Source organism: Pieris brassicae, chromosome Z (genome assembly GCF_905147105.1).
Source record: "Pieris brassicae chromosome Z, ilPieBrab1.1, whole genome shotgun sequence".
Classification (NCBI taxonomy): domain Eukaryota; kingdom Metazoa; phylum Arthropoda; class Insecta; order Lepidoptera; family Pieridae; genus Pieris; species Pieris brassicae.
Window position 1 is genome coordinate 6,806,587 of NC_059680.1, and position 12,701 is coordinate 6,819,287.

The 12,701-nt window shown below is 31.8% G+C and overlaps 2 protein-coding genes across 3 annotated transcripts; one reads left to right on the forward strand and one right to left on the reverse strand.

The window, feature by feature from the left end:
- The first annotated feature begins 1,378 nt into the window (after positions 1 to 1,378).
- LOC123718968 (breast cancer anti-estrogen resistance protein 3 homolog) lies at positions 1,379 to 4,409 on the forward strand. Its single transcript, XM_045675992.1, has 6 exons — positions 1,379 to 1,503; positions 1,733 to 1,954; positions 2,024 to 3,006; positions 3,085 to 3,253; positions 3,327 to 3,504; positions 3,674 to 4,409. Exons 1-6 carry the CDS (start codon positions 1,501 to 1,503, stop codon positions 4,033 to 4,035), a joined length of 1,917 nt encoding a protein of 638 aa, XP_045531948.1. The 5' UTR covers positions 1,379 to 1,500; the 3' UTR covers positions 4,036 to 4,409.
- A 1,784-nt stretch (positions 4,410 to 6,193) lies between these two features.
- On the reverse strand, positions 6,194 to 12,453 carry LOC123718661 (protein DDI1 homolog 2). 2 transcript variants are annotated; one of them, XM_045675352.1, is made up of 10 exons: positions 11,670 to 12,452; positions 11,245 to 11,448; positions 11,111 to 11,177; positions 10,813 to 10,971; positions 9,948 to 10,046; positions 9,238 to 9,400; positions 8,828 to 9,011; positions 7,739 to 7,798; positions 7,197 to 7,291; positions 6,194 to 6,629 (listed from the first exon to the last, which is right to left on the reverse strand). In XM_045675352.1, exons 1-10 carry the CDS (start codon positions 11,929 to 11,931, stop codon positions 6,549 to 6,551), a joined length of 1,374 nt encoding a protein of 457 aa, XP_045531308.1. In that variant the 5' UTR covers positions 11,932 to 12,452; the 3' UTR covers positions 6,194 to 6,548. The 2 variants fall into 2 exon arrangements, with proteins under 2 accessions (XP_045531308.1, XP_045531309.1); XM_045675353.1 differs by lacking the exon at positions 7,739 to 7,798 and having other exon boundaries at positions 11,670 to 12,453.
- Between the last annotated feature and the right edge of the window lie 248 nt (positions 12,454 to 12,701).

The window sequence follows — 12,701 nt, forward strand, 5'->3', positions numbered from 1 at the left end:
GTTTTTTAAATAGATAACTACCTTTAAACTTTACTGATAATAGTTAACAAAACAAGACACTGTACAAATTCCGATTCATTACAAAGGGCAAAAAAAACACTTTTTCACATTTAACTTTATATTTCAGAAGTAATAGTTTGAATCTAATTCAAACAGTTACATATTTCTAATAGAGCTGAGAAAGAAGAGTAAGCATATCTAAACAGAATCCATTATTATTTTGCTGAAGAGGCCCCCTTGGATGTGGAAGGTCCATTGGACGAGTCCGGGGCACTATTATCCGTGTTGTGGTTGCTGCTGCCGCTGTTGTTACTGTTGTTATTGTTGTTGCCGCCTGCGTTGTTAGAGTTGATTGGACCCGTTATCAGTCCTTGTCAAGCCCAAATGCGATGCACAACCGTTACAATTGCCTCGGCGTCAAGGTAGCGAACCCCATCCTCGGTGTATTTAATCAAAGACTCGAGGATCGCATTTAGGAAGTTTTCTTCCTCGGGAGTTGACGGCCAACTAAAAAAGAACGACATTATTAAATATATCCGTATGATAAGACGAACGAGATGAAACTGACTATTGCATTGAACAGTTTCCACCCACACCCCTTGCAATCCGACCTCCTGTTGGTAAACGCCCACGTTGCTATGGGTAACGAGTGCTCAATAATCAATACCTAAGTTCCAGATACGTGCCTAGGTCATGCGTTATGTACCTAGAATTAAATGAAAGGCGACAACGAATCCTCGCCACAGAAGAACTTTATATATTTTCTGTGAAATAGGTGTGCGTGACAATTAACAGGAAAAATAACATACATTTTTGCTTTGTTTCCGAGTCGAGTATGCTAAAACTTAGATTTTGTTTAAATATAAAAAAAATTGAATGAAAAAATAAATTTGCGCAGTTCAGTATAAAAATTAAGAGATTTTTTAACCACTTAAAAACATACATTAAATTTAAAAAATATATAATGTTTAAACAAACTTTACTCCAGAAAAAATGTTCAGTAATAAAAACACTTACTTCAATATATGCTCAAGATCCATTCCATCCACTGGGATCACTGTTTCTAAAGCAAAACCTTGTTTTTCGATTAAAGTGCAGTATTGCACCTAATCATAGACAACGATGCCTTTTTTTAGAATAACATTTTAAATGGCGTAACTTTACTGGCGAATATTGAGAAGAAATAATTAAATAACTGAGAAAATGGAATATAATAGAATGAAATTAAAGATATATGCCCTAACATAAGAATGATGACGAATAAGTCAACTATGTTTTCTAACACATTCTGCACAATTTTTAATCTGTTTCTAACTCTGTGGGCTATGAAGTTCCCCCTTAAAGTATACTAACTGCCAACATTCAGCAGGAGAGGGTGCCGCGAACTTATTGATTTTTACAATTCCCGGTACCCTGCCTTGCGCATAGTGAGACGTGGGCGAGTCTAGGTGGCCTATTCAAATAATATTTCAAATAAAAAATAAGTGCGCAGTGCACATAATGGTACGTATAGTTTTTTTTTTTCTAATATTATGAAACAACCAAAGCGCCTACTATAATAATGCAAAATAAATCTTAAGTTAATATAAAAATCGCGGCGAATGCGAATACGTAATTAACATAATTTTATTTTATGACGTTTTATTATTTAAGGAAATTGCACATATACAATAGTATTATTTTCATTTTCATTGCAAAAATATATAAGTTTGATTATATATCTTATTTTAAGGATACAATGACAACGTCGGGTTTGTTAGAGTGGGAACTCTCTTTACCTTCTGATCAAATAATTTCTCATGCTTGGTACCACGGCGCCTTAAGTCGAACAGCGGCAGAAAATTTGTTGCAGCAAGATAGAGAGTTTTTGGTCAGAGACTCCTCGTCACAACCCGATAACTATGTCCTTAGTTGTCGATCCAATGGCCAACATCTACATTTCGTCATACAAAGGGTATGGTTAACCAATATTAGTGTGGTATAAAATACATTTATATAACATTAATTTACTTTATTTTTTTAGATTGTAGTCCATCCAGAAACTGTATATGAAAGATATCAATACCAGTTTGAAGATGAAGCATATGATACCGTCGCTGACCTGATAACTTCTTACGTAGGGTCAGGAAAGCCGATATCAGCTGCTTCCGGAGCTAGAATTCAGTACCCAGCAAACAGAATAGTGCCTTTAACAACGTACATTACAAACGAAGATTCAAATCCAATTGTATCTCCAGTTGGTGAAAGTAACTATGGAAATCCATACAGTTTATATAGTCATTTTGCATCGAAACCAGGAATGCAATTACGAGTACCTTTTAAAAAGCAACGCTCTCATTCCCTTACACCTATTGACATGACTCAACACATCAATCATGGCAAGAGTGCAAGCGCCGATGGCGTTATACAAACTAATAAGCATTTAGTGAAATTTTCAAGCGAGTCATGTTCTAATACATGGGATGCTAATCTTCCTACTAGTCCTCCCGCTAAGCCTGCAAGGTATGACGGGCCAAAAGCTGATGATAGGCGTTTAGAATTACAAAGACTCTACCAAGTATCAGGGTCTGATTCCGGTAATGGTTCTGGAGATTCCACACAAAGTTCTGCTCACAGTGATCCAAATAAAAACAGAGTGGAATCTGATTATAACGCAACGACCCCAACAATGAAACAACATTTTGATTACGATTTGACAGAAGCGAAATTACTTCAATTAGAACACTTGGACTATGCCGTTGAATCTCGGATTAATCTCGAAAATTTCCAGTCTCAAATAATATCACCAAGCTTAAACAAGCCCTTAGAGTCAGAAACATTGCATTCAATAAAATTACTCCTGAGAACATCCGGGCCCCGCATTTTAGCGAACCACTTGACCAAAATCGATTTACATTTTCTATTAGACGACGCGGTTCAGATCGAGGGTTTGAATAAAACAGCATCGGGTCTAGAATTATGCTTTTTGCCACAAGGCCGAAATTTACGTCTGGATATAATTGAAAGGTTGAATTTTATTACTTTTCATTGTAATCAAATATAAATTCGTTAATAATTTTGTTCTCAAAAGTTCATTGTTTTCAGAGTCGAAACATTCCGACTTCTTGTTGCTGTGACTATACTGACGTGTCAAACTGATCGCCAGAGAGCTGATATTATAAACGATTGGATTTTGTTAGCCATCGAGACTAAAACTGCTTTGGGAAATCTTTATGGGTTTTCAGCAATCATGTTTGGATTATGTATGCCTCAGGTACAATAAATTTACAAAATATTTAGTTGTAACAATTTCGATTGTAATTAACGCGCATTATGTTACATTGCAGGTGGAGCGGTTAGAAACCGCTTGGAATATATTAAGACGTGTTTATACTGACAATGCTTTTATGTTTGAAGCAAAATTACGTCCATGTTTTAAAAGCATGAATGAAGGCAACAATCCACTACCTCCAAACACAACAACACCTTACGTTGTACCACCAATTTTATGTTTTCACATATTCGGTACGTATATTTTTGTATACCGAATACCGATTCGAAATTCTAGAAATCCTGCTTGCCATGCCACGCCATGCCATGCCATGATTAGATCATCTTTAAAAGATGATGATGATGATAATGAGACAGCTAATCATATATAATTAGGAAAGGTATATTAAAATGTATATTACAGATGGGGATAGCGGTGGTCTCTTGCAAGCAGACGATACATTTCCAGGAAGTCTTATGAACACATTAGAATTTGATTTCAACGCATCAGCAGCTCATCTAGAAGCTGCGCGCCATTTCCCGAACCAAGTCGAAATGTTTAAAAGAAACGCCAGAACTGTGGTACAAGAATTGTCTTCCCTTGGTTCTACGTTGGATCCTTCTCTGCTCGAATTATTTCGTACAGAATTTCATATAAACTTTTTGTGGGGCGAAAGAGGTGCCATGACCACACCCAATCAAAGATTTGCGAGGCTAACTGATATTTTAACAGCAATGTCCAGTAAACTTGTAACTAACGGACTAGAGGCAGACGACATTGTCTAATTACATAAAAAGGGTTGGTGGTAAAGATACCTCTATGTTATATATTTTTTGACGCATACCAATGCCCGTTGTAGCGTCGTGATATTTATTTATGATATTCTTTGTTTGATAAGAAATATTTAATCAACTATAAAAATTGGAATATATATTTATGATTAGCGTAGTTTTACAAAAATAGGGACACAACTAGTGTGAAAATGTATCCCTATAATGTGAGCTAATAGTGTTACGCTTAATTAAGATAAAACCTTTTTATATAAATTATATAACTCCATATACTTCCATATTATAACTACCTAATGTAAAACCAAGTCAGCGTTATATACCAGATTATACCAATATTTATATAATAAATGTGGCAATTTCTTATACATTGTAATAAATAAAAACATTTTAATCAACTTTTGAACATTATTACCCTAGGTAGTGGCTTACCCCAGAAAATTAATGAATCTTTGATTTTTGTTTGTGTATACCAAACATTATAACAGTTCTACCACTTAAGAATTCGATTAACAACTATCTGCCCTATCACCTGTATATAATTAATATACCTTAGTTAAAACAAAATATAAAGGAGATTAAACACCCCGAACCTTGCTTAACTTAATTTTCGCAAATTTAGATTGATAAATATCAAAATTCTGTCGAATTAAAGATATTTTACAAAAACGATCTATCGATCGGTTATTGAAAAGTATTTTATAAGAAATGGATTGAAATATAAATCGCTAGTAGTAAACATTGGATTGGGATTGAAAGCGACCGTAATGAGTTGGTGGTAGTCACGTGGCGTTATCCTCTCATTTTCGATCCCTGTGAAAAATACCAAATTGTTTTAAATTGTAGATTAATAAACGAAAAATTGACCACCTGTCCTATAATCGCAGTCATATACACTCTTGGATCATGTTGTGAAAACTCTCAGTAATACACTTTTTTAAAATATACCGTGGACTTTCCAGCAGGATTCTGCACCTGGTCACAAATCACAATCTACACAAGCCTGGCTTGAAACTAACGTTCAGACTTTATAAGAGCTGAAGTTTGGCCGTTATCTATCCCAGACCTCAGCCCTTTAGACGTCAAATTATGGTCAGTTTAAGAGAGCACATGGCCTGCTCTTAACGACACGGCGACATTGACTCTCTTGAAAAGTCTTTGGAGCAAGCAGTGGCGAAATTTCCCTTAGAAATAGTGCGTAAATCCAAATTTGTAACCAAACAGATTAAAAGTTGTCTGAGCAAAGGTGGCCATTTCGAATTTTTTTTTTTTTGCTGAGACTAATGTGTAGGTATAAATTTTAATAATATTACGTAAGGCAACTCAAAAATTGTTAACATCTAATATTAGTAATATTTTACAAATTCTCTGCTTGAATTTAAAGGCGTATAATAGAAAAACTTTTAGCTGAACAAATATTTATTAAAATTAGTCTTGACATCTTTCAAGTTGTTACGTTATGAGGTCATGGTGATATAGAACACATTTTCTATATTCATAAAAAAATTAATAATATGTATATTGATAAAAACGCCTAGTGGTATTTGCACAGTATTACAGTAAAATTGGTTTTACAATGGTAGTTCATTGTTTTTAGTAACTGTAAAAACTAGCATATAATTTAAGGTATTAAAATCAAAACGTAGATGACGAATTTAAAAAAAATAAAGGCAGAGCATAATTTTAAAATAGCATTATAAAACTTAACTAAATACCATTTCTGTGTGAGGCTTGATATTTTTAAAAGAAATTAATCATTAAAACTTATACACTACGTCATGCGATTTTTTTCACTTTAAAGTCCTTATGCCTTTGCATACCCAAAACCTTCTTAGGTCTAACACAAATTATTTTGAATATCTCGAAAAATTCTTATACGATTAAGAATAAATAGCATTAACAATCTGAAATCAGTTAAAATCAGGGAAACCCATTTTAGTATTTCTAAATCCCTAGTTAAAATTTCTTCTTTATATAGAATAAACCATGCGGCCCTGTGAAGACGTCACGGGGCGATAAAACGATAAGAATATCTAAAATAACTTTTTAAATTACAAGCATTGCAATCTAAAAGTAAAATAATAATAATCAGTACAATAATTTTACCATTTCAACATTTTACAGTAAACATTAAACATTAAATAAAACAATAATATGCATTGCTCAAGTGTTTCATTTCTATATAAAATAAACATTTTCGGTGTTGGCGAACTTAATTTTTTACAAAAGACCTAGCTCAGGCATTCGTGCAGAGTAGAAAAAATGACTTCATTTATAGTAAACGCAAAAATCAATAAATATAGTTGATTTGATTGAAAGAAATATTACAATATAGCAGATCTATAAACTTTATCTCCGGCCAAATACATAAAGTGAGCTAAACAAGACTGTTAGAAATACAATTTTTTTTAAACGCAAATAATCTAATAGAAATTAAAGGATACGCCAGTTTTCTGAAGCCTTCTAAAATAGGTCTTAATTGTGGTAATCATTTTATAAGGTGACATCGGTCAAAATTTGAGAGATTTAGCGAACAGTGCCACAGTAGCTTGTGTTTTGTCTCCGTTGAATCGACGAAGCTCAACTATAACCTAGAAAAAATAAATAAATACAACTGTTGTTGGAAGAATTCCAATTTTAAACATCCAAATCCAAAAAAACATCCAAAACATCCAATGATAATAACCGGCTTAAAACAATGCGAGGAAATTATAAACGAAATCTCGATTAAAATACAGTTAATGAAAAATAGAGAAGACAATTTAATTTTTTTTATCAAGCTATAAAAACTTTTTTGACATAATTAAAAAGGTAAACGACCTTTCATTTATATTTTTCACAACCAAAAAACTATGCCATATTTTTCGATCAGGTGTGAACTGTGAATGAAACAAACAACTTAATAGGATCTCTGTTATGTATCTCTCTCAATAACAAAAATATTTTTATTTGAAATATATTATTTAAATACTATTATTTAACTTCACAGCTCTTATTTTTCTCCGAGCTAGATTTTGAAAACTACAACATATTATTACGAATTGGGAAAAATGGTAAGATACTGTTTTAATGATTAATAAAAAAAACATTAAAAAATACAGATACCAAACATGCCAACAGTTTAATGAAGACATAATTACTATATAAATATTATATACCTGCTGTCTAGTAAAACCGAGGTTAACTATTTCCTCAACATCAGTCTCGCGAAATGTGTCTGTGGGCAGGATCGTTTGACTTGGATCACCCAGACCTGAAAAATATCCACTGCTATAATGACTGGAAATAAATATTGACCAGTGCAATAGTTAGGCTGCAACTAATAACGAGGGCACAGGTTCGAGCCCAGGCTGTGCAGAGAGAGTAAAGGGTAACATAGTAACGAACACGTATTTTTTCTAAACTGATCTTACTTATCTATAAATTATCAAAGAATTATAGTATCTGAAGCTATGATACATATACTGTCGTAGGGTCTATATTATAATATAATAATTTAAAAATAATAAAAAAATCAATATTATTTTCTATAATTTATTACACGTTTCACATGTATTAATCCACATTTCAACTTGTATAATGTGTCGAGAACGCACAAATCGTCTCAACAGTTTCAAAATTTCAAAAATCAAATCTAAATTGAGAAAAAAATACCCATTTTTTTAAAAACATTTACTGGTATATTCTGTGAACATCTTACCAACTCTCGTACTAGTTGAGGGCGAACCACTCGAAGTCGATCTTTGGATTTGTCTCGCTTCTGTAAATGTTTAGTCAACTATTTCTAGTATTTTTAATCTCAAAGTTCTCCTATTCATAAACGAACAAGACATACAGTAATAAAATAATCATAGTAATTGTTTAATCACGTCACACGTGGTTCGCTTGCAGTCCCAACATTATTTATTAACCTATTACCGCGCTTATAAATCTCAAGTCAATTTGGAAACTTAACAAAAAATTTACTGAGCTTTATACGTTTATGAACAAGACGGATCTCTAAGACATACTTCTCACATAGAGTCGTATAACACTATTATAACATAACGACAGGAAGTAAAAAAAAAACTATTAGTTTTCTGCAAATAATGACTATTTTTTATAATCCGACAAATATAATTATTAATATACTATAGTACATACAATGACTAATACGATGTTAATGACTAATGTATGTACGATGATATTTAAGTGAAAAACTGCTACATTATCTATTACTTTCTACTTGAATAAATGCGTGATATTAATTATTATCTGTTAATAATTACCTCTTTCGCGTGCGTGAAAACGTAATCATATACACATTGTAGCTTCATATAAAACTGTATGTAAATATTACTTATCGGTTCCAATAGGAAATAATAACAACTAACCTTACGTTATAACTGTATAGGATATATACATATCGCGTGGTAAACATAGAATTTTTCGGTTCGGTTGACATAGTCATGTCACATATACAAATATATACATGTAATGTAAAACCCACCCCAGATGTCAAATTGTTCAAATTTTTTAGCTGGACTAGAAAACTTCCTAGATAAATAGTAGATATGTCAATTTGGACATTATGCAATGATATTCAAAATAGACGCAAAAATGACTTTTTTTAACAATTTAAGCGCCTTAAAATCCGTTGCGTAATAACATAGTCACAGAGAAAATAAGATGACAAGAACATATCAAATGTATAAAAGATATATTTTACTATTTTTATCGATTACAATTTTTTTGTGAATTGTTTATAGTTAATTGGAATTTTAAATATTTCTTTTTTTTCCTCTCCCACCTTGTTTGGATTTCTCAGCTGCCTCCTTTCCTTCGCGGTCCTTTTGATCGCGACATGATTGATTGACAATTTCATCTTCAGAAACCAATTGAGCACACTCTGGTAGGTCAGATTCAGAAAGGAAAGGCGTTTCAGTACCGGTCGTACCAATAACAAGTACATTCCTCTTCAAATCTATATTACACTACAAAAAAAATCTATTAAAATATATATTCTATTTATATAAATAATAAATATATTATTAACATACACAGGAATATAAAAAAATAACATTTGGTTGTTTTTAAGTTTTTAAACCTATACAATATTTGTTGTCTTTAAAACTGCACTGTCTAAAAAAACTCCATAAAAAATATTTTACGCTTTTTAAATTTATTAATAAAAGGTTAAATTCGTAATTGCAAACATACCTGATGCCGTTTAAGCATATCAAGTCCAAGAAGCATATCCATCGGCTGTTCTTCTAAAACAGAAAATGATGTAGTCAAGAAGTCTTTTTCAATTCTCATTTGGACCATGTGGATACGTCCTATAATTCTTTGGACACCAACACCTTTCGCTATACCAGCCCATCTGAAATAGAAAACGTATAAACCCCAATATAGGACTAATATGTAACCGTAAAGATATATTTCAAAATTATTATTACTAAAGAAAAATTTGGAAATTAATTTTTGTTTGTTTCCTTTAAAACTCTTTATAGATTTGGCATGTATAATTTTACATAAGATGCCAAAACATTCAAAAGAATGCTGAAGGTGATACAGACTAACTATAATTAGACTGAGTGCATGTTATTGAAAAATATCTTGCTTTATAAATTTTAAGGTTAATGCACTAAACGAACAAGATAAATTTATTCATAATCAAAGAAATGAGCTGTTTTGTGGTATTGTTTTGTTTATGATAATAATCATATATTTAATAATACTTAAGTTATTAATATTTTAATTTATGAAGGACACAATGAGGTCAATCAAATTCAATAAGCATGCAAGGATTTTGACCATATTTTTATGAACAGGATAGATATAACAAGTCAAACATCACAGACCATAAAACTAAGTAATTAGTCTAGTCTATGTAAAATTTTCAATAATAGTTATTAATTTCTACTTACCTTGTGTCAACAAGGCGCATTATATTGCATCGTTCAGCACAAGCGGAGGACATTATTGTAGTTTGTGCACCAGAATCAATGAAAGCTTTTACTGGGAATCTAAAACAAATTCATTTAAACATCTGTAATTCCGAACAGCCAAGTAGCTATATACATTGACACTAATTATCCATGCAATATTTATACTTTGTCATTAAGTAGTGTTCATTTATTTATAATACACATACAGTGTAAACTCCTTGTAATATCTGTGTATTTAATGTGAAACACCCTAAAACATCGAAATTACTTGACTTTGGTTGGTTTGCTTTTTTATATTATACCTAAATAACAACCACAATACTCATTATAAAGCTGGTAATATCAGTAACTTGTAAAGCACCTACTGTTTGCGGGTACTTTCTCAGCTGGGGAAAGTTTTATAACAGAAGCAGCATAAGTTCTAATTCCTTGTATGTATCTAGTCTTATGTTTGGCATCATTGAAACAAAAAAGTTTTAATTGGTTTTTTAACTTGTTTACCTCAGGTTTATAATGTTGTTAGGCTCTTATTAATCATTATCTATATGTTATCATGTTATGTTAAATAAAACTATAATAATTAAACAATATTTCGTTCCATATCACAAGAAATAACTATGATGCAAAAAAATAATTATCAGCATTACTATATATAGAGTTCACATTGTGTATTACAGTTTTGTCTTAGTGCAGCCATAAGATTAACTTTAATAGGATGCTTTTAGAAAAAAAAACACTCATTACAGTGACAGAATACTAAAAAGCATTGTTTAAATTATGTGGCAGTGCAATACACTCTCGTCAAAGGTACTATGTATAAAATATTAGCATGTGTCTTACTTACCCATTTACATGACAGTTGATATACAACATAACAACTGTTCCGAATGTCTCCGGATTATATTCCATTGCAGCTTCCATATTTGCTTCTATGTTTTTTTGCCTTATCTCTTCAGCAATCATCCGTTGAGCTTCAGTATCAAATGGATCTGAGTTCATCATTCTGAAAATATTTAAACTTATTTTTACAAAAAATCAATTAAAAAAATGTTGTTTTATAAAGTTAAATTAAGTATTGTACTGTGAAGCAGAAATGGAAGAAATAAGTAGTAAGGATGAAGAAAGAAGGAACAGTTACATACCTGATTCTTTGTTGTTGCCGTTCTGTCCTTGCCGCTATTTGTTCACGCAGAACAGAAGCAAATGTGTCTGTGAAAAGGGGATAGTTAAAACATGCTTTACACATCAATTAGTTTTTTTAAAGAATTAAACTTACCAAGATTTCCACTCAGGAGAGCATCAGCTAATGCAGGGTTGTTTTGTTTGAGTAAAGCAATCTCATTTGGATTTGCCAAAAACATTTCTCTAATAACTCTAGGATCCTCTTCTACAGGTGTTGCTCTTGAAGCCATTGATGTGCCAGCACTTGATGGGACTTGGATACTACTAAAGTCTAGATTTGCCAAATTTGATGGGATTGCTAGGGAGTAAGAGTTATATTAATTTTAGAAATTAATTAAAAGTAATAATTTTTTGACATAAAATAAGGGTTTTGCCATATTGTCAAATTGCAATTTTTTAATAGTTTTATAGTATAGAGTATGTATGTGAAATTATGATGAAAGCAACACTCAATGACATATGTGACAAAGAGACATGACAAAGCAATTTTATTATTATTGAAAAGAATGTAATATTTACCTTGGTTGGCATCTCGATTATTTAGATTAGAAGCCGATTGTACCAGATGGATTAAAATGATGATGTCTCCATCATTAACGCCAAGTTCCTTGAGGGTCTTCTTGTCGTCAAGTAAAGGTTTACCATTAAAATTTAGAATGATATCTTTCGCGGGAAATCCAGATTCAATTTCGCAAAAAGCCTTAAAGTTTTCTAGTTCCAGATCTTCAGAAACATCAAGAATAAAGATGTCGTCGTTAAGCGTGGTTACGGTAATTTTCATTTTGATTTCGAGGTGGGAATCCGGATAAACTGTTTACACTTTACACGGTGGCAGGTTTGTGATATTTATATTTCGGGAATGACTGTCCAAATCATCATTGAGTATGCGCAACTCAATACAAACAACCCAAGAGAGAAAATATTTATTTTAACTGATTAGTGAAAGTATTCCTTTGAAATATTTTTTGCATTTAATTAACCAAACTTTAATCGCGGTATTTCTGAGTGATGGCAAGATTGTCAACACATTGTTAAATGTTAATAGCTAATGAAGCTTTGTAGATAACAATGTAAAGAGTGAAAATATTTACCACAAGTGTAGAATGATTTGGTGCACGAAAACTTGTCTCGTTTATAATGTATTATACATCAGTATTAATGAGTATATAAATAACCTATATTACTTTCAATTTATAGTTTCTACTTTCTATATAAAAAAAAGGTACCTACTCTGTGATTAATAATAAAGGAATATGTATATATACTAGCCACTAGGTTGTGGGTACCATATTATATTATGCCTACTCTATATTATGTCTAGTAGACAGTAGTATTCTATAGCACAGAATACAGATAAGTGAGCTATAATATTATGGAGTATGGACTATATATATATATATATATATATATATAGTCCAAGTTTCAAGTCTGTGCGTAATGAAAAAATTCATGGGATTTGAGATCACAGCCGTGCTAAATTACCTTTTTGGTTATGTGGACAACTCAGTTGCGTCATTATAGTTTGTTGGTATTCATCTTGATACTTAATAT